The sequence below is a fragment of the Sinocyclocheilus anshuiensis genome, unplaced genomic scaffold, assembly GCF_001515605.1.
Source record: "Sinocyclocheilus anshuiensis isolate Anshui unplaced genomic scaffold, SAMN03320099.WGS_v1.1 scaffold1545, whole genome shotgun sequence".
NCBI classification, from domain to species: domain Eukaryota; kingdom Metazoa; phylum Chordata; class Actinopteri; order Cypriniformes; family Cyprinidae; genus Sinocyclocheilus; species Sinocyclocheilus anshuiensis.
The window spans coordinates 455,163-479,649 of record NW_015539933.1 but is presented as its reverse complement, the minus strand read 5'-3'; the positions used below and the strand labels follow the sequence as shown (position 1 = coordinate 479,649).

Sequence of the window (24,487 nt, the reverse complement as noted above, 5' to 3'; positions counted from 1 at the left end):
GTGAAGTATGCTGATCAAGAGTTCATTCTGGTCAAAATGAATGAAGAGAGCATTCACAATTCCACAGTCAAAGTAACCGCATAATTAAATGCTTATGTATGTGCTTATGAAACATTAACTGAGACTTTTCATCAAAAACAAATACACTCTCATATTTTGCTTTACACATGATTTATGCAAACTATACAAAGTGTGTAATGTAATAATGTAAAGAATTAAAGTGCGAAATACAACAATCGGTTTTAAAGAGGAATATTTTTTACTTAAAACTGGAGATGCACTTGAAAAACAAAAAGAATAAAAGAAAAGGAAATAAAAAGAAATAACATAAAAAAAATAACATAACATTTCATAAATGAAAATAATAGAAAATAATGTCCATCTAGACATCGAAGCTTACCAAGACAATTCTGAGTGTCTTACACATAAACAGTTTAAAACAGATGTGCTTCACAGCAGCCCGAAGCTGCCGAACTGTAGAAGTGGATGGTTTAAAGATAGCAAAAGATTATCTGTGTTTTTCTCAAATGGTTTTGGTGTGAACGTGTAAACTAAACCGTGGAAAATATGGCATACTTCAGTTATAGTCTCTCTGGGGGAGATGCAAATTTGATGCAAAGAGGGCTTCAGTGAAACACTGAAGATATCTAGGGAGATCCCTAAAATGGCTTAACTATTTTTGTTTACAGTGAAAAAGTTTCTTCCAATACTACAGGAACCTTCATCAACAGAAAAACGGAGTTTAATTCAAGAAAGTTTGGTAATTCATGAAGAACTTCAGTTGGAGGTGAGCTGAGAAGACGAGCTGCTGCTGCCTGAGCTCTTGGCGCTCTTCTGCCCCCTGGTGGCGCTGACCTGCCGTGGCACTCGCTGGCTAGAACCATCTCTTGCCGATTTCTCCCCTTGCCCTGAACTTGTTTTACTGCGTACTAAATCACAAACACACACACACACAGAAGAAACGCACATAAACATAACACATAAAACACACACATATGTGACGGGCTCCATCATTTTGAGTTGAAAGATGCAACTTGTTTGTAATTAGATTTTTCAGTTGTGAAATTCAAAAATAAATGTCTGTCTGACATGTTTTAATGTGGTGTGGCAAACCAATGATGATGCTTCAGTTCAAACAGCAGCATACGTGCATGAACCGATCATCTATTCTGCTTTAACTACTAGTTAATAAGTGCAACAGTGCCGGTGTACTGACGAAACATGCTACCTATCAGATTGTGCTACCAAAAATATATTTGCATTGTTTTAAGGGCAAGTTTAGGGTAAGGGTAGGTAGGGAAGGGTAGGGGTAGGTATGGACATTAAAAAAGCCTCAAACCACATGAATAAGATGCTGGTAGCACAATCTGACAGGTAGCATTTTTTGCTATCGATTTGTGCTACCAATCTTTTTAATGAGAGGTAGCACAATCTGAGTGGGTAGCACAAATCGTCAGAACACCGGACAACTTCTGTGGCCTTGGTTCTCGAAGTATTTGTTTTTCACACAGGGATTTTAAAAAGTCTTCATTAAAGAGTTGAGAGCCATGAACCAAACCAACCAGCTATGAGGCGAAAGGGTATTTGAAAATCAGACAAAAAGACAAGACTGTGCACTTATAAGCTTTAATGAGGGAAAGCATTACAATCCCATGAAGCAATATAACGTAATTGAAATAAAAATGATTGATAAATATAAAACTATTGATTTAAAGATTGATTAAAATATGCATACATATAAGACTTATTCTATCAAGTCATTCACAGTGCTTCATGAAAGAACTAAAAAGTTCTTTCAGCTCTAATCATGGGAATCATGGGTAATAGTTTCTCCATGAGAAATTCCACAAAACAATTATTTAAAAAAATAAGTTAAAATAATGTGGGCTGACAGCTTCAGCAGATTAAAGGGGTCATATGACGCATACACCAAATACACAAAATAATGTTATTTTTAGCAGCATCATATGACCCCTTTAACAACCACGTAGCTCACAGCTGGTTTGTAAAAGTTTGTAAGTTATCAATAAAAATCAATTCCCCTGTGAAGAAAACAAATACGATTCTGACTGTTGCGCTCTATAGCATGAAAAAAATAAGTAAACATCAGAGTATATGTTCAAGGATTCACAACAGTTTACCAAAATATTTCATATCTCATGTAATCATCTGTCAGTGTTTAAAAAAAAAAAAAGAAAAAAAAAGAAAAATAAATAAAAAATCGGAAAGGAAAGTCATTCAGTGTTCACAGCTTGTTAGGTAGGAAATGATTAAAGAAGAGCATATCACTAAAATATATTATTAGAAAATCATTATTTTATTTATTTGATGCTTGACCATTTAAATTATTATATTTTGACCAGTTTGAAGTATAAATATAATTACACCAGTAGAGAACTAAAACTGTGAAATGTGTTTCGGGGTCAAAACAACTCAAAATGATGGAGAAGGTCACATATGAGGGAGATTTTGTTCATTAGGCGACACCAAGATGATTTATAACAAATCAGTTGTATTCAGTGCAAAAATCAGCGATGAAGTGGCAAACACCATCCGTTTATGAAGTTGACAGTCACATGCATGCTTTTCAATGTTGGTTGCAGACAATTTTGCAGGATACTGGTTTACTAGTGCATTACAGTGTCACATTCGACACACGCCATTAACAGACATTCATTTACCATGAGAAGCAGAGGACTCTATAGCTGGATGAGAGTCACAGAGTCCATGAGACACATGAAGGAAGCAGATCAGGGGCATTTCACCCCCATATTCGGAGCATTGAGCCCGCAAATCGCAGGCACAATCGGTGAGGCATGAGAATGAGAACAAATATACGGCACTACGAAGCTGAGGCAGGAATTAGTTATGTCAGCATGAGAAATGTGCTGCAATAGTTCATGGGAGTGAAGAGAAGACCTTGAACTCGCAAGCATCAGGATTAAAAAAAGGATGAGAGAACCAAGCTAAAAGAGGGAGAGAAGAAAAACCTTGAGATACAGGAGCACCCGTGTCACCCGCACTGTAGACCACTATCTTAGCCCCTCCCCTAGGTGGGCGGGGTACAGATGCAGAGGGAGGGGCTGCAGTTTTAGAGCTGTTTCCTGAGACCACACCCTCCTCTTCTATAGGAAGTCACACACAGATTACCAAAAAGGACAGTCGGAGTTCAAAAGTACCATCAGTACAGCATAGATGTTGCTTTGTATTTGACATCACCTATTTTCCAACTCAAACCATGCAATTCTGTGGCATATTATGCTTTGGTCTCCATGACTTTTACATGTGTAGCACTCACCTCTAGACTCAGAAGGTGCAGTGGCAGTGTGGGACGCTGTGGATGTGTCACCAGTGGATGTTTCAGAGACTTTCTGTCCCGCACACATGGTCTTTAGGGTCTGAAAGACTGCCAGAGGAGCAACGTTCATCTTTAACAGGTCCACTATGACCCTGTAGCAGAGTGAGATGGGCCATTTAGAATCATGCAACAGTAACAGATAAAAACTGCCAACTCAGTAAGTGAGGTTGTGCTACAGTGACTTTACAGTGTTCTTATTGCTTTTATGAAAGTGGCAACAGTAATGGGATTAAAGTCAGCAGTGTTCAGTAAAAAAAAAAAAAAATATTAATAAGAAAACAAACCACACAAAGTCATTCATTACCCTAATTGTAGGTAGTTCACAGTTGTAGTTTTTATTAATATGTTGAAATAAGTATTTTTATTCTGTTTTAATTTTACCTTCTAAATGAAAGAGCCAATCGCTGATTGGTAAATTCACTGCGTTACTACAGCTGCCGTTGGAAGCTCCAGTTCCCAAATATTATGACTGCACATGCGCATTGGCTGGTCTAGCCTGAAAAATAAGCTTTTAACGCTATTTGAGCATAAGGAACAACATTCATGGGCCAGTTCATTTCAGATTTTGTTGCTGATTTGAAATATGTAATTTAATTGTGAGTTCAGGAGGCAGTTTTTGAGATTTCAGGATTACCCCATTCATTTAGATAGGACTTGGTCTTGGATGCCCAAAATAGCTGCCCGGAGGCGTTGCAAATGTGGCCGCCAAATGAACAGACTTTCCTTGAAAGGGAATTTGGCCAGACATGATTTAAAATACAACGGTTCTCGGTTCAGCAAGTCGGTGACTGGAAAACGGCTTTGACTGATTCGGTCAAATTGATAGTTCAGTTGGTGCATTTAAAGGTATACTTCACCCAAAAATAAAATTCGGTCATTAATTAGTAACCTGTAAGACCTTCATTCATCTTCGGAACACAAATTAAGATATTTTTGATGAAATCCGAGAGCTTTCTGACCCTGCATAGACAGCAACACAACAACTACCACGTTCAAAGCGCAAAAAGGTAGTAAGGACATCATTAAAATAGTCCATTTGACATCAGTGTTTCAACTGTAATTTAATGAAGCTATGAGAATACTTTTCGTGCACAAAGAAATCTAAAATAATGACTTTATTCAATAATTTCTTCTCTTTTGCGCATTCATGAGAGTATCATGACGCATGCGTGTGATGCTGCTGACACAGGAGCCGGCGTTCTGACGTAGAACCTGGAAGCACTGCGCCTTGTTTGCAAGAAGAGGAATGCACACGCATGCATCGTGGTACTGTTGTGAACACACTAGTGATGCGTGGATGAGCTAAAACGTCACCCGAATCTGCAGCTTCAAATAAATTATCCACCCGCCAACCGCCCGCACCTGTATTTTTGTCTGATTTAGATAACCGCACCCGACCCGCACCCGATCATCACATTAGGGTTCGTACGGTGATGAAAAACCTGGAAAAGTCATTGAACAGCAATTTCCAGGCCTAGAAAGTTTTGTAAAAATAAATAAACTCAAAAAGTTTTTGAAAAGTCATGAAAATCTATTTCACAATTCTCTGTATAGAATTATGTTTAATCAGATCCTGAATTTCGTTGCGGGATTGCGCATAGATCGCATTACTCATTCCCGCAGCTTTCAACTTTAAAATGAGGCAAATTACTGCAAAACTTTTATTCAATATAGTGTGTAGGTTAGATAAGATGAGTAAATAAATCCACACAAACCATCAGATGAAAACAGCGGTGATTCAGCTGTACCGGGTCTTCTCTCTTTGACTTTCGTTTCACATCGACGCATCTAGAGCTGCTGCAAGTCGACGCATCTAGAGCTGCTGCACGCTGCGATAGAAGACTTTAGCTCTCGTTTCGGGACACAGTTGACAGAATTGTCAATTGTCTTGTTGCATCGTCACAAAAATGTATTATTTTCACATCTTTTTGAGCCATTCGGTACTCGTGCTCTCCAGGGGCGCGTGCGCTCACAGTCACATCCAAAGTATATATATATATATATATATATATATATATATATATATATATTAAAGTTGTCCACATTGTCATTTGCAGGTGAAACTACTTTCTAGATGGATGAACATACACTACCTTTAAAAAGTTGATAACATTTTGAAGGAAGTCTCTCATCAAGGCTGTATTTATTTGATTAAAAAATACAGTAAAAATGATAATATTGTGAAATATTATTACAATTTAAAACAACTGCTTTCTATTTTAGAATATTTTGAAATGTAATTTATTCCTGTGACAGCAAAGCTGAATTTTCAGCATACTTGCATAATTTTCACATGATCCTTCAGAATCATTCTATTATGCTGCTTAAAGGGGTCATATGATGTTGCTAAAAAGCATATTTTGGCATTTGTTGCATCCAGTGGGGACATAATTACGGATCATAATGACTTATACTGTCTCTTTACGAGTTGCTTTGCATCGCGCCGTGTAAACATAAAACCATATCTGCATTTTTGATCGGAGAAATGTCAAAACCACTGATTTCTAGTCGTGTCCTCTTTTGGAAGGCCAAACAAAGTAGTTTCGCTTTCACAACGAAACATACGGCAGGCAAGAGGCCGGAGGCCTAGAGTGAGCGGAGGGCGGTGGGCTAGAGTGATTAGCGGCCGGGCTAGAGTGAACGGAGGCCGGAGGCCTAGAGTGAGCAGAGGCGGGCGGGCTTGAGTTGACTCTTAACTTTTATAAAGAATATCTCTTTGGATTTGAGACTTTAGTCTTTGCAACTTTACAGATCTTCTTTATGCACCAAGAGCTTGTAACACTTCAAAGAGAAAGGAAAAATTTAAAACGCATCATATGACCCCTTTAAGAAACATTTTCTTATTATTATCAATGTTCAAAACAGGTAATATTTCTGAGGAATACAAAATACAACTTTTTTGATGAACAGAAAACTTTTATGTTTGAACTGTTATTCCAGAATGGTAATTTAAATATTTATTTGTTGTATTGCTTGCTTGGCTAACCAAATAAGTGTATTTACTGTCAACGTGTGTCCTATGTGTTTATACAACAGGGCAATTTATTGTGTGGTAAATGAAAACATACTGCAAATGTGCTACATAAAAAAATGAAACAAAACATTGAATTTTACATCAATGAAAGTTAAAAATGACTTAATTTAGAAATACAATAAGTAAGGAACAACTGACGATGGACTGTTGAATTATTAGAAAATATTGTACACCCGAGGTGGCCGTTACACCTTGGCTGTGCATTATTTTCTAATAATTCAACAGACAAGAGTCAATTATTCCATTAATACTATGGTTACCACACCTCTAGAAATTGTTCAGATGATGTATTTCAAGACATTCATCAAATTTTAGTCCTTAAAACACTTGCGTGTAGGACTAATTTCTTGCGCAAATCATCACATGCCTCTGTTGCTAATTCCAAAATAGGGCTGGGCGATATGACCTAAAATCCAAACCTCGATTAACTGAACACTTTACCTCGATTACGATTATTGAACAGTTATTTTATTTTTAATAAAAAAAATTTATTTGTTATTATTATGCCCTCATAGTTCATTAAAGTTTTGCACTGTAAATATACTTAAAGGCAGGATATAACAGTGCATTTTTGTGATTTTAAAATAATTGAAGGAAACAAACTGTTTATGGTTATTTGTTGAATATTTTGAACAATTGAAATCAAAGCACACATTGCTCGAAATGAAGTCTTATGAAGTTTTCTAAAAAAAAACGAAAAAAAAAGAAATAAAAAAAAAATAGAAAATAACTTTCATTTTTTGCAAACAAAATAAATGAATATTGCCATGTCAAAAGTAGAAAATAACCAGCATCTCTTGCAAACAAAATACATTTTAAATATTGTCATGCGAAAAGTGGAAAATAACTTATACCTCTTGTAAATGAGTATTATTTTAAATAATGCAATGTGTAAAGTAGAAAATAATAACTGAAGAATGTTTTAAAAAATGAATGTAAATTCAATACTGCCGATTAAGAGAAATGGACAGCATCTCATTGATCTTGTACTGTCACTCTAATTGTTTAAAGGGGTCATATGATGCGATTTTAATTTTTCCTTTCTCTTTGAAGTGTTACAAGCTCTTGGTGCATAAAGAAGATCTGTAAAGTTGCAAAGACTAAAGTCTCAAATCCAAAGAGATATTCTTTATAAAAGTTAAGAGTCAACCACGCCTACCTAAAACGGCTCGTTCTAACACGCCCCCACATGTCTACGTCACGATGTGGGAAGATTTGCATAACGCTGCCCAAATGTTCACGCAAAGAAAGAAGGCGTAACTTTTATTCTCGCTGTAGTATTGTTGTTGCTGCCGCCGCCATGCCGTGAAGGCGCTGTGTTTCGTTGTGAAAGCGAAACCACTTTGTTTGGCCTTCTAAAAGAGGACGATAAACACATTTCATTACACCAAATACACAAAATAATGTTCTTTTTAGCAGCATCATATGACCCCTTTAAGTATTTAGGCTACTCTAGATTCTTACTGGTCATTCACACAGAACGTGTCTTTGCATCTAAAACCGCGGTATGCAGCGCTCAGGAATGCTTTTATAAAATAAAGCACAGCACAGAATCCCTACTCCGCCATGTTGCAAATACAAAAGTTGCCATGCCAACCTGCTACTGTAAATAAAAGCTCACAACGCTTGCCCTGCCTCCGGGGTCTTCTGATTAGTCCACTGAATTAAAACTGACATTAATGAGCGGCGCTACGTGTAAAAGTTTAAATTATTTTAACGCGACACTCACGTGCGAGACGCTGCAAAAGACGCGAGAGCAATGGTCATACACGTCCATATAGCGCCAACTATACAAGCGGTAGTATGCTTTTAAGGGGAAAGTATTAACAGGATTAAAAACCGAAATAACCAACATGGGAAAATTACGTCGGGTAGAGGTTCTGAATTTCGGTTTCAATTTCTTTTCTATTAATCGTCCAGTCCTATTCCAAAACATCAATTTAGAGTGAGTAACGGAGGCTTGAGTCGTTGATAGCAGACTAATGCTGTTATTAATGCAGATTTTAGAGCAAGAGAGAGAGAGAGAGAGAGAGAGAGAGAGAGAGAGAGAGAAAGAGGGAGATTAAGCAGGTATACCTGTTCTTTGAGCTGTTTAATCTCAGCTCGTAGTGTCTTCTCCATACTCTCCTTCTCCTGATGTAGTGTGTCGATCTGCTGGTGGAGCTCCAGGAGTCGTTTCTGTAGCAGGGTCTGTTCCAAACTTTCTGCCTCCTGAAATTAAAGCAACAAAAACATTTTTTGACAGCTCTTACAGGAGATTTACAAAACCAGAAGACTGAATAAAGTACATGAATAATGTACACTACTGTTAAAAATTTGGGGGTTGCTAATAATTTTTCATGTTGTCGCTTACTTTTGAATAGTAGTGTATGTAAGGAATACTAATAGCAGAGCTGCATTAATAATAAGTCACACCTTCTATACTGTTTGTAATTTTGAGGTTTCACAAAACATTAATCATGAAATGCCATTAAATAGTGATATGTTCAATGATTCACGTTAATAATGTTTACCTGTTCAGTGAGGATACCAGTAGCTGTATCATAGATCACACTGTTTCCCTGTCCATCAGGGTCCATAAGAACAAGAGTCTGAGTCCCATCAGATGAATTCTGGGAAGACCCCACCTCTTCCTCAGCACCTAATGGGATTCCATTTCTCTCACCGTCTTCCTTCAAACACAGAAAGGAGAGGACAACAACAATACTTCAAGGCAAACACCAAAACGGTTCATGCCCAAAATAAAGCTTTGTGATTTTGTCTACCTTTGGCTCCACAGTCAGTAGGGTTTCAGTGCCAGTGGTCAGGATGGATCCAATGCTAGTGCCATCTCCACCCAGTCCAAGACTAACCGCCAGCCCTTCATAGGCTTTAGCATGAGCCTCTGAGCTCTCACCATAATACTGTCGGCAGTTCACATTCTAGGACAGCACATGCGCAAACATGATCATAAAAAGCCATATCCAAAGTGGAAAACAGATTTAACTCCGGGTTATCCACCTTTACCTGTGTGACTTGGATCTGGAATGTGGTGTGGGGATTTCGGAAGTGTGTTTTATAGTGTTTGATGGCCTCGTCCCTCCTGTTGAAACCATTTCTACAGCGGTAACAGTGCCAGTGTGCACCTTTAAACCGTTTTTCTCCTTTAATAGTGCCCACAATCTCACAATGGATACAGCAGCGCAGCACCTTCAAGCCTGTCCATAAAAAATGAAATTGACAAAATGTCTCCAAAGGACATGAATCACATGTGAGTCTATAGTCTCATTGTGCCTCACCTGCAAAGTCAATGCCTTTGTCCACGTGTTTGATGCGGAAGTGAGCTCGCAGGATGACGAGATCTTGGTAAGCCTCGGCCACAGAACAGAGCGGGCAGTGCATGTGCACTCCTTTTTCCTGCCCTAAACACTTCTCATCCTGACACAGCACAGGTGTGTATGTGTGTTCTGTTCCTCTGACACGAACCGAGGGATGGGCCTAGAAAAATAAATGCAGACAGCTAGTGAATGAAATTATAATGAATAAGTAGCCCTATTTCAAAGTGTATCACTTCCTTGTTAACAGCTGTTTAGGACTGGTGCTGACTTGACTTGAAATACATAAATATTTTTTTGTTTCTAAATACATAAAGACACATTTTTTTTATTTTGTTTTAACTGGGACAAATCCAAGAGTTACTGCTTTTTACCATTCTACTGCAGATGTACAGCAGGGTCACCAAATCTAACAAGGCAGTATTAAAGTTCATTGAAATATGTTACCCAAATTCACTCTGGTGATGTCTAACCCACTCTATTGTAAATCCTAGAATGAATTTTGCTCTGATGTGAACAGATGCAGATGTACAGCAGGGTCACTAAATCTGACAAGGCAGGGTTACACGTTACCGAAACCCGTTACCCCCCCTTTATTTCACACAGAATGAACAAACTCTATAGGCCTAGTATATTCGCTTATGGGTTGAGAAATTAATTTTGCGCGTCATGATGTAGGCTTTTCATTTAAACGCATTTAAAGCATTTTTGGTTTAAAAACGAATTTAACAGTTCAGGGACATTAAGCAGTGGGGCAGAATTAATTTTGGCAAATGCGTGCATTAAGACGGTTTCTGATACGCGCGGAGCGCACCTGCTCGTACAGCGCCTGACTAAACTAAGAGTTATTTTTCGCACCTTGTGTTTAAACGTTCGAATACACATAGTTATGTGTCAAAATGCCTGTCTCCTCGTCAACACAGTCATTTGTGTCTTAAATGAACGTTAATAGTTAAAGATAAAGCATGTGCACTAGTTGGCTATTATGAGATCCTGGCATTATATGATGAGATTTTAAAGGGATATAGTTCACCCAAAAATTAAAATACTGTTATAATTTACTCCGTTAAGTTGTTCTGAACCTGTATGTTTCTTTGTTCTCCTCAACATGAAAGAAGATATTTTGAAGAATATTCGTAACCACCAGAAAGTTTCGGGTCCCTGTTGACTCCAATATTGTTTGGAGTATATATTTTTTTCATACTATGGAAGTCATGGGGGCACAGAAACTGTTACCAGTAGGCTATTGTTCCAAATATATACGTTTGCATTCAACAGCAGAAGGAAACTCATTCAGGTTTAGAACAACAACAACATAACTTTAATTTTTGGGTGAACTATTCCTCCAAAGCAGCCTAATATAGCTGCTGTTGCTATTTGTGTCAATAATGTAAATTAAACATTAGAAAGAAAATCACTCACTGTCCTTGACCGAATCGCTTTTGTAAAATAATGTATATTGAATTTATGCAGTGAAGACTATTCAGTCTATTTATTTTATACAATATAATATTTCTTATCCAGTGCTTTAAGTGTTTATATAGGTCAATTTCTTTGTTCTGTTGTAATTCATGACTGTTTGTCTTCAGTAAGTTTGTTTTTACTTAGGCTAGTATTTTCGGTAAAATTCCGGCAACCACAGCTGCCGGTTTTTTACCGTAAATTTTACGGAATTTTTTTTACAGTGTATATATCATTGTGATGGGGGCCCTGCAGTAAGTCATAGCCCCAGGGCCCAGTGAGGTCTTAATGCAGCCCTATTTCACACACAAACTTTATAAATAGCCCTGATTATGTAGTTTATTTAGCTCGAATAAACATGCAAAATGTGTTTACACATTATATTTTGCATTGCAGATGCTTTACACATTTACATTTTGTTTTAAAGGGGTCCTATTATGCTCTTTTACAAAGTCTTGATTTTGTTTTGGGGGTTTACTAGAACATGCTCTCATGCTTGGTGGTTCGAAAAACGCATTATTTTTCACAAGCCAAAACAAAGACGTTTGGGCACGGAGGTGAAAAAAACAGCGTTTCAGGCGGTCGCGCATGGACGAGAAGCGCAGCGTCGCGTCGCGCCACATATTTAAAATTCAAATACATTATTTTCTCTGAGTGTAGGCACACCGTCGGCCCCGTTCGGCGTCTGTCCGCGGCGCCCAGCTACGTCGTGTTGTACTTGTAAGAATTGTTCTCACTCAACCAAGCGTTCTAACCACAACCTCGCCCCTCCCCACCCCCCAACCACTCGAATTTCTGTAGGCGGGAATTATTTGTAATGATATTCCAATGAGCCGCTTTGTGATATCACAAAGCCCTGAAAACAAACGCTGTAGTCCAAACGAGCCGTTCGTTGTAGTTCTTGAAAAGGGATTTTTTAAAAACGAAATATCTCCCTTTGGAGTGGACTTTAAGATTTGTAACTTTCTAGATCTTTTTTATGCCCAAACATACACACTACACACTGACTAAAATTAAAAAAGTGAAAAAGCATAATAGGACCCCTTTAAGATACGTTTCTTCAATCTTTAAAAGCCCCTAGCGGTAAGCGGTAAACATAAGCGTTGCCGCTGAAAACCAATGAAACTTGGCCCATGGTGTTACGTTTAACATTATGAGAAATTATTACCACCATTATTATCTCAATTCTCGTTTGCAAAATTATTAATGTAACGAATTACATTTGCTAAAATTGGCCTACAGCATAACTAACAATTTACATGTATTTCATAAGGCCTGCAACTAGCTAAATTAATAAAATAATGGGTCGTTATAAAATCATATTAATAATATTACGTTGATTATGCAAATCTTGACTAACGTTACTGCACTGAATCACATTGGTCCAAAAACTTTAAAGCTGCAAGCAGCTTTTGTACATTTAATCAAGCTAACAACTTTAGCAAGCTAACACACAACTCACAGCATTTCACGTTTAACCTTTCACTCACCACAAAAGCGGACATGCTTTTGATATGATATAGAAATCCGATTTAAATTCCGCTGTCCGCCGCGTTTGTCGTAATCTTTAGTCTATGAAACATCCCATTTCAAAGCGCTTGTGTGTGGTTCGTCATCTGTGTGTACACACATTCACCTGCGAGTTTCCAGTCACATAACACCGATGAATGCAATGACGAGCTGTCAGTCTTAGAGTTCAACGTAAATTAATTTCATTGGCCTTCATTAGTTATGGTGGAATTTTAAACCAATCAGCACCGTAAGCGATGAATAGGAGATGTCGGCGCCACACAACGATGGCTTCGCGTAACTTACACTAGTAGCCTATAAAATGAAAAAAAAAAAAAATCCAATGCATTAACTATCCACAAATCTTTAAAGCAGCCTTAAGGTTCAGACACGTTAATGTTTTATTTAAATTACTAATAGTGTTCCTATAGGTCTACTATTTGTTTATATATATATATTACGAATTATTAGAGTATAGTTAAGGATGTGTAGTTTTTTTTAAATTGCTATAAGAAAAAATGTTTTGCTGAAGTAATAATATTACATTTTGTTATGTCCTACGTACCTAAAGAATGTAACTCTACAAAGCCCTTATAGCCACCTAAACTCCTTGTAGTTTAAAGGGGATGTAGCTCAGTGGTAGAGCGCATGCTTTGCATGTATGAGGCCCCGGGTTCAATCCCCGGCATCTCCACTTTTCTTATATTCAACACCATCACAATATAAAATCGAAAACAGATAGATACACCAAAATATTGACTTGGAAGGCAACACTTAATAAATGTAAGATCAATTTATTATTACTTTTTCTTGCAATTGTCTTACTAACCACAAGAGGTCTGTCTCTCACATTGATAAGGTTCTATTGCATGTCAATCAACTGGGCACTCCATTTGTTTTGGATGTGTAAATGAAGCAAGCATAAAACCAGCTGCCACAGAGTCAAAAAGTGATTTGTATAATTGTGATATACACAACATGTTTCTGTTTGTTTACTCCAGTCTTCATCTGGCATCTGTCAGCAAAGCCTACAAATCACATTAAAATAAAACATAAATTCAGCCATTGCCTCTCTATTCAGCACTTTTAATTTTTAATGTTACAAAAGCAAACTTTTACAAAATGTAAAATAAAAATGTAGACAACAAATATATACTACCATGCAAATGTTTTTAAAAAGTATCTTATGCTCACCAAGGCTACATTTATTTGGTCAAAAATACATTAAAACAGTAATATTGTAAAATATTGTTACAATTTGAAATAACTGTTTCCATTTTTATATATTTTAAAATGTCCTTTATTCCTGTGATTGCAAAGCTGAAGTGATCCTTCACATGATCCTTCAGAAATTATTATAATATGCTGATTTGGTTCTGATTTCCTTTTAATCTTTAAACTTTTTATTAGGCAGTGTTTTTGGGCAGAATTATTAGAGAGCCCACTCCCTTGGTTGAAAAGCAACCCCACACATGGATGGTCTCAGGATGCTTCACTGTTGGCACAACACAAGACTCATGGTAGCATTCACCTTTTCTTCTCCAAACAATCGATTTTCCAGATGTCCCAAACTGCCGGAAGGGAGCTTCATCAGAGAAAATAACTTTGCACCAGTCTTCTGCTGTCCAATCCTGTACTTCCTGCAGAATTTCAGTCTGGAGAGAAGTGGCTTCTTTGCTGCCCTTCTTGACACCAGGCCGTTGTCCAAAAGTCTTGGCCTCACTGTGCTTGCAGATGCTCTCACACCAACCTGCTGCCGATTCCATAGCTGACTCCTCAAGAGGAGACGGTCCTGGTGCTTGCTGGACAATCTGGGACGTCCTGAAGGCTTCTTCACTGCAGTCGAACCTCTCTCCTTGAAGTTCTTGATGATCTGGTAAATGGTTCTTTCAGGTGCAATATCCTTTGTAGCAATTTCCTTGCATGTGAGGCCATTTTGATGCAAAGAGAGGATGGCTGCACGTGTTTCTTTGGAGGCCAAAACTTTTGGCCATGACTGTACACACACACACACACACACACACACACACTGTATATGTGTGTAAAAAAAAATAAAAAAATAAAAAGTTCAAAAGATCAGCATTTATTTGAAATAGAAACCTTTTGAAATCTGTATTATTTATATAAATGATAAATGTATTTACTGTCAGTTTTGATCAATTTAATGCATACTTGCTGAATAGAAGTATTAAGTTAAAAAAAAACTTTTAAACAGTAGTGTTTATACTTACAATTCATTTTTGGCATCTTAAAGTGAATGTCATCATATACTTACTCTGTCAGTTTCAATCTCAGACTCTGGATTCTTCCATTTCTGACTGGACAGAAGTTTCAGCACTAACAATCCAAAAATAACAACTGCAATGCCTAATGAGTTTGCAAACAGAGCTTCAGCAGGCAGTGCCGTATATGGTTTGGTATTGCTTCCATTTCTCCCATTTCTGCTGAGACACAGTCGGTTGGAAACACTGAAACAGCTACAAACATCTCAGCCATAATAAAAACAGACCATTAGAGGATGGTTTCACCATAATAAGAGCCTCCTACTCAGCTAATTCAAAGAGAAAACATTATTATGTATCTGAATAAGATAAATCACAGCCATTTCTTGCAGCTACAGGGTTGTGATAATAGGATTGTCACTCACAGTGTCAGCAGTAGTTTCTCATTGATCCCAGACAGGCTGGTGATGAGACTCAGGATGAAGATGGCAATGCCCATCCAGATGTGAAGAGGTTTCAGACGGGCTCTAAAAGCCAAAGGGGTCCAGGGCAACAAGAAAGCACAAAGACCCACAAACCACTATTCAATCAGAGGAGAAAGGCACAGGAGACCATGTCAATCATCATTTCTTTAAAATTTGATGGAGTAGAACATACTCATGGAGCTTTACTAAGCATGAAGCAATGAAAATACTATGACATTTCAATCAGGCTTGACCATGTATACTGTACCTGCAAAGTGAATAGGGCCACTGTGGAGATCCCAGTCCAGCTGTGTAATGAATACAGATGAGGGATGTTGTTGGCAGTGTGAAAATCAAAAGCAGCACACACTCCTAGCACAGACAGCACCATGGCCACAAACAACAGCCCTGCATGGGCCCGCTTACACCACCACCTGCTCCAGGTGAGAGGAACACGATACAGGACTATGGCTGAGAGAGAGAAACAGACACAGAGAGAGCAGGACAAAGAGAAAAAGAGAAAACTGTAAAAATTTGTATTCACAATAAGTGTCTTTGGACATGGCATAAACACGAACTGTACCATGTATCAAAATAATATGCCTGGAATTCCTTTTTTCTTTTAAAGTAAAGGAAATTTCAGGTCAGTAAGATTTTTTTAAATGTATTTATTTATTTATTCTAAGAATAAAATTATATTTCAAATAAACATTATTTTAATCTTTCTATTCATCAATATATATATATATATACAGTGGGTACGGAAAGTATTCAGACCCCCTTCAATTTTTCACTCTTTGTTATATTGCAGCCATTTGCTAAAATCATTTAAGTTAATTCTTTTTCCTCATTAATGTACACACAGCACCCCATATTGACAGAAAAACACAGAATCGTTGACATTTTTGCAGATTTATTAAAAAAGAAAAACTGAAATATCACATGGTCCTAAGTATTCAGACCCTTTGCTCAGTATTTAGTAGAAGCACCCTTTTGATATAACAAAGAGTGAAAAATTTAAGGGGGTCTGAATACTTTCCGTACCCACTGTATATATATAAAGAGTTCAGATGCATAACCCTCTAAGTGCCTAAGAGCCTCTAAGCCTCTAAGTGCTCTCTTCTAAAATGAGCATTTTTATCAGGCTCCTATGTTTAGGTTCAGAAATTTCACTTTAATGGCAATGTATAGGTTCTATTCTATGCCATTAAAATGAAATAAATGAACATAAACATAGGAGCCTGATAAAAATGCTCATTTTAGAAGAAATTTTCAGATGGCACTCTTCAATATATATAATAACAAATATTTCTTAAACACCAAATCAGCATATTAGAATGATTTCTGAAGGATCATGTGACACTGAAGACTGGAGTAATGATGCTGAGAATTCAGCTTTGCCATCATATGAATCACTTAAATTTTAAAATATTGTATATTCAAAAAGAAAACCGTTGTTTTACATTGTAGTAATATTTGACAATATATCTGTTATTGCTGTATTTTTGATCAAATACATTCATTTCAAATACATTAAAACATCATATTGACTTCAAGTAGTGTAGTGTAATTGTAGTGTAAATAATAATATGAAATATGAAAATGGTCATCTCTCTCATGGCATATCAAAGTATTACCATCTGATAATGGTAATTGTTGATCTTTTCCCCCATGTAATTCTTTACTTCTGAGTTTAAAACATCATTTCGCAGCTAGAATTAAAATAAAAAGTTTATTGAATACTGTACCTCATCTCTACATCTATACTTCACAAACAAACACCTTTCACTCACTATTCATATTGCAAATTAACTATGCCATACGCAGCTTGAAAGACTGTCCATTAGAGACGAGCACAGCTGTTTGTGTTTAATTAAATCCCTGTTATATCATTACGCATCTACCTGACAGTTTGTCGTTAAATTTGGTGGAAAATATTACTTACACACTTCAGATACGTTTGGGCACTTTGAAAGCACTGACAGATCACATCAGGTTCGACAAAAGAAAGAATGTCACATAGTTTTGGGACATTCTGTGCGGTAAGTAAATGATGACAGAATATATATATATATTTTTTTTTATTTATTTATTTATTTATTTTTTAAGACAAATCTCAATTTGATCTCCATTTAATCTCAGTGCCGTCTTGGAAAAACATATATGATATTAAACAGAAATAATTTGTGATTCTTCCTATAGGACTATTTTTGATGGAGCAAGACCGTAAACATGAGAAAAAAAGAGAAGAAGTCTGCCAGTTAAAAACAAGAGGGAGAAGGTGTTTGTACATGCGAGACAGAAAGAGAAGTGTTTCCTCTCACTATTTCCATACAGCACCACGAGACTCGTCACCATGAGGACCGGGTGCAAGTTAAACTGCAGAAAAGACTCATCCCAGGCAAATCCTCATCTCCAGGTCCCACTCCACAGACACACGAACATCACACACAAAAACCCCAGCCACACACTCAGCACATAGAAGGACACAGGGAAACGCATCTAAAACAGAGACAGAAAATGACCGGATTAATATATTTCAGAGCAAAACATATATCTTTAATATTTAAATAGTTCTTTATATTTAAGGTTTTCATCTTCAATAGCTTTCAATTCTTCAGCCGCCAATACCAGCGGTCTAATAAAGCTGTGTAATGACAAAAAGTTTATAAAAGCTTCTATTTCAATTCTTTAATTACAAAATTCTTACCTTTCTTTTTATGTTCAAGCCATTCAATGTGCACAATATCTCCCGTTTCTCTCCGTGACTTTCTTTTATGCGTCCAGCCCCAGATTTTTGAGAGATGTTATGCTAGTCATGGTCATGCTATTAACTCATTCTTCTTTAAAGTTTAAAAGATGTTTTGTTGTGCTTGTCTTAAAGGAACACTCCCCTATTTTTGAAAATAGGCTCATTTTCCAACTCCCCTAGAGTTAAACAGTTGAGTTTTACTGTTTTCGAATCTGTTCAGCCGATCTCTGGGTCTGGAGTCATCAAAAATGACCAAAAAGTTTCTATATTTTTCCAGCGCCTGAAAATAGTCCCCAGCTAGGTAACTTCCAACGTGACCGGCACTAAGTTTTCGTAGTTGGTTATGTTGACGGAAGTAATATCATTGCGCCTGCTGCACCCATGGTACGGCAGCAAAGTTCCTTGATTATTACGCCAGGATGAGAGTATAGTTCCTAGCCATATCGGCCTAGAAAATCGCAACTTTTCATTTTCCGTCGGTCTTAGTACACGATGTAACTACAGAAGAGTCAAGTTTTAAATAGGAAAAATATCTAAACTCTTTGGTCATTTTTGAGCGAGATGCTAACGGTCTAATCAGATTCAATGATCTATGCTAAGCTACAGCTAAAAGTGCTACCGCCAGACCCGGAGATCGGCTGAATGGATTCGAAAACGGTAAAACTCAACTGTTTAACTCTAGGGGAGGTGGAAAATGAGCCTAAGTGTACATAACTATAATGGTGTCTCAAGGAATATATAGTGATATTATTCATGTGCTATAAACTGTTTTATACAGGCTAATCCGATTTCTGGCTTATACCTATAACAAAGGCTTTCTTGCACCCACAATGATTTTGATGTTTACAAAGGTGAAAATACGTTTTTTCAAAAACTTCAAAACTTAATATATTATAGTAATGTCTCTGATTTGAGTACGGAATAAATCACCCTGCTGTTCTTTAGGCCATTGCTTTAGGTACTAAACCATTAAAAATAATAAACAGCATATGCTACTACTGAAGCCCTAAATACAGAATGCATTGCAAATTTGTATTTTTTGCTGTGTCATACAGACGGAGCACCACAAAGGGCGTTAGTGTCACTCTGTGATGAAGCGTGTCTTTAGAATTTTTACGATGCCACGCCTTATGTTCTTTCACATAAGCTGTCGTGAGAGCAGATAGAATACAAATACAACATGATACGTCTTTTAAAATGCCAGTAAGAGTTGACTATCTTACTACTCAACCTTTATCTAAATGGCACGTTTCTCCACACTGGACAGGAGACATGAACTAAATGGCTGGCATGATCCAAGAATTTAAAAAGGAGATGACTGTAATTTATAAATCATGATAAAAGTACAGTGTCTGTAAAAGTACTGGGTGGCCTTCATCTGCCAGTCACTTACTTACATTTGCATGAAATCAACCCACATGAGGGAATGATTGTGTGTTTTCTTATAGTGTGGCATTTTCTCACTTTTTGAATTAGAGAAATTGTGCGGTGTATTTTCATGGTCATGTAATGTTCTTGCTGCTTTTAAAAACATAAGATGTACAAAGATCTGCATTGTTCAGCTATATTTATTGACTCGTTCTGAAAAGCAACTGCTACGAAGAGATATTAAACTTAATGGTGAAATACAACAAAGCAGGATGGGATGACTGTCATATAGTGAGGTAAACAAACAGACAGCGTGTCTAACTCATCATATATCATATATTAAAATTGAAGCTTCATAAGGTAAAGGTATGCAGAGACAGACGTGCTTAATACAGATTTCCTTATCGTCCTCATCTTCAATGAACAGTGAAATATACTGGTTCTTTTCCCAAGGAAGCTCACCAATTTCAGAAATTAGAATACGGTAGCTTGGGACGTCAGGTCGAAAGCAAAACTTCTTTATTGCAGAATGTGGCAGCAGGGTGTCCATAACATTTTGGCCGTTGTATTTTGAAATGAAGGCTTCAACGTCCAGCTTCTCTTGACTTATAAATGCTCGTACATTCCTGCTGCTCCTGTTTATCACATTCGTTTTAGCGTTTTCATTGCCCATTGTCTGTAATGTTCCTAATGATAGTAGAATACAAAATGTGTAATGCAAACATCAAATATAACAGCATCAGTTGTACAGCGTAAGTAACCAGAGTTTTACAATTGAACCGAGAATGCCTTTTAAATTTCAATTCAATTCCTGGATTTGGTCACAAACTGAAAGACAACAATACCCCTCTGATCAAATGTGGTGTTCGTATAGTCGTTATTAAAAGCTGTGGCTCTGAATCAAATTTTGATGGAATTTTTGTTCTGCTCAGGGTCACTAACACTTCAAATATTTGCATGGTTCTATCAGCACAAGTGTGAAGAACACACACACACACACACACACACACACACACACACACACACACACAAAAAGAAATGTATTTGGTCTATACATGTGTGTGCCAAATCTAGCAGAATAACATCATTCCTACCTCCGCAGGTGCAGAGTTTCAGGTGTGCTTTCTGTGCTGTTTCAGGTCAGATATCAAGTGCGTCAGAGCCCTGGGAGACTTTGAATACAGAACGTCCGCACTCATTCATAATCACATGCAAATGTCAATGCACACTTTGTCAATGCACACTTAACACTTTGAATTGTTAAGCTTTGGTCATTAATGAGTTTTAAGATGACTGGCTTCCTATGGCAGAGCACAGCGAGTCATGTGTATATGAAGAAATCAAACAAAGATAAGAGCTTTTCGCATAAGCTCAACAGCTTCCAGACAGCTGTTGAGAAAGAGCCACGATGAAGCTACAATGGCACCTCAGCTTCGCCTCAATGTGCTTGTATGTGTGGGGTGGGATATTTCAGCTGGATCACCGCAATGAAAAGTGGAATAATTGCGAAGGGCACTTTTACAAGGGATGGACCCATCTTCGACTGCTTCTTAAAAAAGCTTCAGTGGACTTCTGTTGTAGATGTAATGAAGAGAAATGTATTTCCATTGCTATTTTTCCAACTTTAAAACATGTGCCAGTTTTTTGGGCATATAAAATAAGACATACTGGAGTCCCTGATTTGTCAGAGCATGATCTCTTGAAGAATATCACAACTTGGTATATATCACCATCGGTAAGATCTTGCATTTTATCCTTCGATAATGTCTCTTGAATAATAAAAAATAGCATAAAGTATTTTCTGACTACACCTTTCTGGAGTAATGAATATCTGTGAACATACGATTAAAATCAATTATTCACCTTCTTGTGCTCCACGTGAGTGAGATTTGGGTGAACAATACTTTTAAGCATACATTTCCATAACAAATGGTTCTCTATAAACTATTTAATTATCTGTCATTTGATAGATTAAAGCATGAAGTTAACATAAAAAAAAAATAACATTTTCATATGTAAAGTAAAATTCAAAGCAAGATCAAGTGATAAAAAAGAAACCTTTGATATCCTTGCTTACTGAATATTTCATAATGAATGAATTATTAATTTCATAATTAATACACTCTAGATTTTTTTTTAATTCACACTTATTATTTTTGCCATTGTTCTTTTTGTTCCTGACAGGCTGTTGAGGATATGCTCAGAGGAAAGTTGCATTCACTCCCTCCTCAAGTGACCTCAAGACCCTCCCCATCAACAACACATATTTTAAGTGGTGTTTTTCATCTCAATGTGAAATACATTCACGAAGAGGGAAACTGGCACAACACGGGCTACATTCGCTGGACCACGTATCATCACACAAATGTGAAGGGGCTTAGTTTTGAAGGAGCTCTTGTCCAAAACAGTCAGGAGAAATGTAAGTGGAAATGGCTGAAGGTGAAGCAACTTGTCAGGATTCTTTCTAAAGTATTTTTGGCCAACCCCATGCAAACCTTCTTCAATCATCAAATCGCAGGACCTTTAAACCTGAACAGCTTAGATGAAATTCCAGACAGCTTTTCCGTAGGGGAAAAGATAGAGGACCTCCTAGACACCCCAATGCCATGTGTGACGACAACAACAATGCAAGTCAAAGAAGCAAAACGTGACTTTTCCAAAGTCACAACAAGCAGCAAACGCCCCCTAACTTCAGATATGATTGCAGGCCTGTGCTCTGTGCTCATTCACCGTACTAGCACTGGTTTGAAGAGATGCCTTAAGAGGATGATATTAGAAAAAGAAAACTACACCACATCTTCAACGCTCTCATATTTCTCTGCTAGCAACAAACCACGTAATGCCAGATCAGAACTCCAAAAACAGAGCCCTCTTCAACTAAATGAAATCATTAATCACAGTAAATATACTACACAAAAGTTACACAACAGTGAACTCAGTGCAGAGGAAAATTATAATTTATACTACTTTAACGGCAAAATGAAACGTACAATGAACCACTTTGGACATGGAGTATGAAATATCACAGGACATGACAATGGATAAAAATACATCACATATTAGAAGCAAAACATTTTATAGTGAAGGACAGTTTTACCAAAAGAAACTTGATGAATTCAGATTCATTTCTGAAAATATTCTTGCCCTGTTCAATTCTGTATTTATTTACAGTAGCCTATATTATTTATTTGACCAGTCGCTTATATGAAAGTCATTTGGTAAATGTTTTTAATTTTGCCTTGTTTATAAATCAGTGTTTATTGCCTTGCAAATAAATATATCTAAACATCCTTAAAAACACAATACATTTTCTCAACAAGCAAAGCTGTCTCTTGTTCTCTTTAAATAATTATTTCACACAAATGTGACCCTGGACCACAAAACCAGCCATAAGTGTCCATTTTTGAAATTGAGATTTATACATCATCTGAAAGCTGAATAAATAAGCTTTCCATTGATGTATGGATTTGTTAGGATAGGACAATATTTGGCCGAGATACAACTATTTGAAAATCTGGAATCTGAGGGAGCAAAAAAATTTAAATATTGAGAAAATCGCCTTTAAAGTTGTCCAAATGAAGTTCTTAGCAATGCATATTACTAATCAAAAATTAAGTTTTAATATATGTACAGTAGGAAATTTACAAAATATCTTCATGGAACATGATCTTTACTTAATATCCTAATGATTTTTGGCATAAAAGAAAAATCATTAATTTTGACCCATACAATGTATTGGCTATTGCTACAAATATACCCCAGCAACTTAAGACTGGTTTTGTGGTCCAGGGTCACAAATAGTTCTTCTAATGAAAAAAACCACCACATTACAAAATTAAAATGGGCTGCTGTTGCCGTTTCACGTTGACTTTAACATTTAATAATGATTGAGGATCATTTTCACAGCATTATACAGCAGGTATATTGATAATGATGCTCCTTTTAGTTAATTAGAATTAATTATGGTTGTGTTTCTCACTGTTCTAGAATTCTAGTTCTATACTTAGTTTGCATGACCTACAATAAATTTCCACATTAAAATAAGCTGGAACTGTAATTCTGATGTGTGTGTTGATATGGGCAACATTATAGCCACCAGTTGCAGTGCAGTAAACGCCTTATTTCTTATCATATGTATATAGTAAAACCCAGAGACTCAGATAAAACAAAGATAAGGACACTGTGACGAGAGGGGCGGGGCCGAGAGCCGTGGCAACGGAGCAAGGTTGGTGGAGTAAATGCTAATGCGCGACACCTGCGCCACTGTGTGCGGCAGTCGTCCGCAAGGCCGCTTTACTTTCATTTTGTGTTGGTTTATTTTATTAAAGTGTTTAAATGTTCGCCAGTTCCCGCCTCTTTCTTCCCGAACTACGAACTGTGTTACATTGGTGCCGAAACCCGGGAAGAAGGAGGGACACGCTGTCAGAGAGCCCTCGCTGCTGAGGGGGGTCGCGGTACTGAGGAGATCGGGCAGCAGGAAGAAGCGGAGAGACCGCCGGTGGCTGCCCGAGGCGGTGGTGCTGGAGCGATGGAAGACGAGGTGGGACGGAGAGCTCGCTGCTGTGCTCCTGGGTTGAGGAGGGGTGGCTGCCATCCGAGAGGGAGCGGAGGAGTCGGCCCCGTTCGCCAGGAGGCCGGAGCCTGCTGCCATCCGCCATGATTGGTGAGGAGCAGGGAACGGGGGACTCGCTGCCGGCTGCCCTCAACAGGAGGAGCCATCGCCGTCCGCCAGGAGGCAAAGGAGCGTTGGGCCGTCCACCAAAGATGTCCAGTACCATCGCATGGAACCGCGAGTGAGAGCCTCTCAGCCGGTTGAGGACCAAGCAGCAGTGTGTCTGGGAACCGGAACAATAATTTTTTTTCCCCTCTCTCCCCTCTCTCATCTCTGTCTCTCCTCATCCTTCCATCTCCTTTCTCTCGCCTCGTCTGTCTGTCCTTACCCACAGGTACGCCGCGGCCGCCGTGATCGGCTCCCCCGGAGCGGGGAGGGGGGGAGTAGAGCGCA

General features: G+C 37.7%; 4 protein-coding genes and 1 non-coding gene across 5 annotated transcripts; 2 read left to right on the top strand and 3 right to left on the bottom strand.

Moving 5' to 3' along the window:
• Nucleotides 1-315: 315 nt before the first annotated feature.
• Nucleotides 316-20,155, bottom strand: LOC107686914 (mitotic-spindle organizing protein 2-like). The gene is made up of 5 exons (XM_016484061.1): nucleotides 20,152-20,155; nucleotides 19,992-19,999; nucleotides 3,299-3,452; nucleotides 2,991-3,125; nucleotides 316-929 (listed from the first exon to the last, which is right to left on the bottom strand). Exons 1-5 carry the CDS (start codon nucleotides 20,153-20,155, stop codon nucleotides 778-780), a joined length of 453 nt encoding a protein of 150 aa, XP_016339547.1. The 3' UTR covers nucleotides 316-777.
• Nucleotides 8,255-12,834, bottom strand: LOC107686910 (uncharacterized). The gene is made up of 7 exons (XM_016484056.1): nucleotides 12,658-12,834; nucleotides 9,671-9,869; nucleotides 9,399-9,589; nucleotides 9,158-9,313; nucleotides 8,906-9,064; nucleotides 8,469-8,603; nucleotides 8,255-8,314 (listed from the first exon to the last, which is right to left on the bottom strand). Exons 1-7 carry the CDS (start codon nucleotides 12,670-12,672, stop codon nucleotides 8,255-8,257), a joined length of 915 nt encoding a protein of 304 aa, XP_016339542.1. The 5' UTR covers nucleotides 12,673-12,834.
• On the top strand, nucleotides 13,299-13,370 carry trnaa-ugc (transfer RNA alanine (anticodon UGC)). The gene has a single exon. It is a non-coding gene; the product is annotated as a tRNA-Ala (tRNA).
• On the bottom strand, nucleotides 13,633-18,268 carry LOC107686909 (cytochrome b ascorbate-dependent protein 3-like). Its single transcript, XM_016484055.1, has 6 exons — nucleotides 18,073-18,268; nucleotides 17,687-17,864; nucleotides 15,631-15,833; nucleotides 15,324-15,478; nucleotides 14,952-15,120; nucleotides 13,633-13,704 (listed from the first exon to the last, which is right to left on the bottom strand). The coding sequence occupies exons 2-6, from the start codon at nucleotides 17,718-17,720 to the stop codon at nucleotides 13,681-13,683; spliced, it is 585 nt and encodes a 194-aa protein (XP_016339541.1). The 5' UTR covers nucleotides 17,721-17,864; nucleotides 18,073-18,268; the 3' UTR covers nucleotides 13,633-13,680.
• A 735-nt stretch (nucleotides 20,156-20,890) lies between the features above and the next one.
• LOC107686913 (uncharacterized) lies at nucleotides 20,891-22,500 on the top strand. The gene is made up of 2 exons (XM_016484060.1): nucleotides 20,891-21,217; nucleotides 21,667-22,500. Exons 1-2 carry the CDS (start codon nucleotides 20,891-20,893, stop codon nucleotides 22,498-22,500), a joined length of 1,161 nt encoding a protein of 386 aa, XP_016339546.1.
• The last annotated feature ends 1,987 nt before the right edge of the window (nucleotides 22,501-24,487 follow it).

Coding starts and splice junctions, on each gene's coding strand:
- LOC107686910 (XM_016484056.1), bottom strand. Junction 8,604..8,905: donor CTGGTATCCTCACTGAACAG/GTAAACATTATT, acceptor CTTTAATTTCAG/GAGGCAGAAAGTTTGGAACA. Junction 8,315..8,468: donor TTAAACAGCTCAAAGAACAG/GTATACCTGCTT, acceptor GTTTTGGAATAG/GACTGGACGATTAATAGAAA.
- LOC107686909 (XM_016484055.1), bottom strand. CDS start 17,720: ATGGTGACGAGTCTCGTGGTGCTGTATGGAAATA. Junction 15,834..17,686: donor CGTGGTGCTGTATGGAAATA/GTGAGAGGAAAC, acceptor TCTCTCTCTCAG/CCATAGTCCTGTATCGTGTT. Junction 15,479..15,630: donor TGGCCCTATTCACTTTGCAG/GTACAGTATACA, acceptor CTGATTGAATAG/TGGTTTGTGGGTCTTTGTGC.
- LOC107686914 (XM_016484061.1), bottom strand. Junction 3,126..3,298: donor TGCACCTTCTGAGTCTAGAG/GTGAGTGCTACA, acceptor GACTTCCTATAG/AAGAGGAGGGTGTGGTCTCA. Junction 930..2,990: donor GGGTGCTCCTGTATCTCAAG/GTTTTTCTTCTC, acceptor TTTGTGATTTAG/TACGCAGTAAAACAAGTTCA.
- LOC107686913 (XM_016484060.1), top strand. CDS start 20,891: ATGAAGCTACAATGGCACCTCAGCTTCGCCTCAATGTGCTTGTATGTG. Junction 21,218..21,666: donor CTTGGTATATATCACCATCG/GTAAGATCTTGC, acceptor TGTTCCTGACAG/GCTGTTGAGGATATGCTCAG.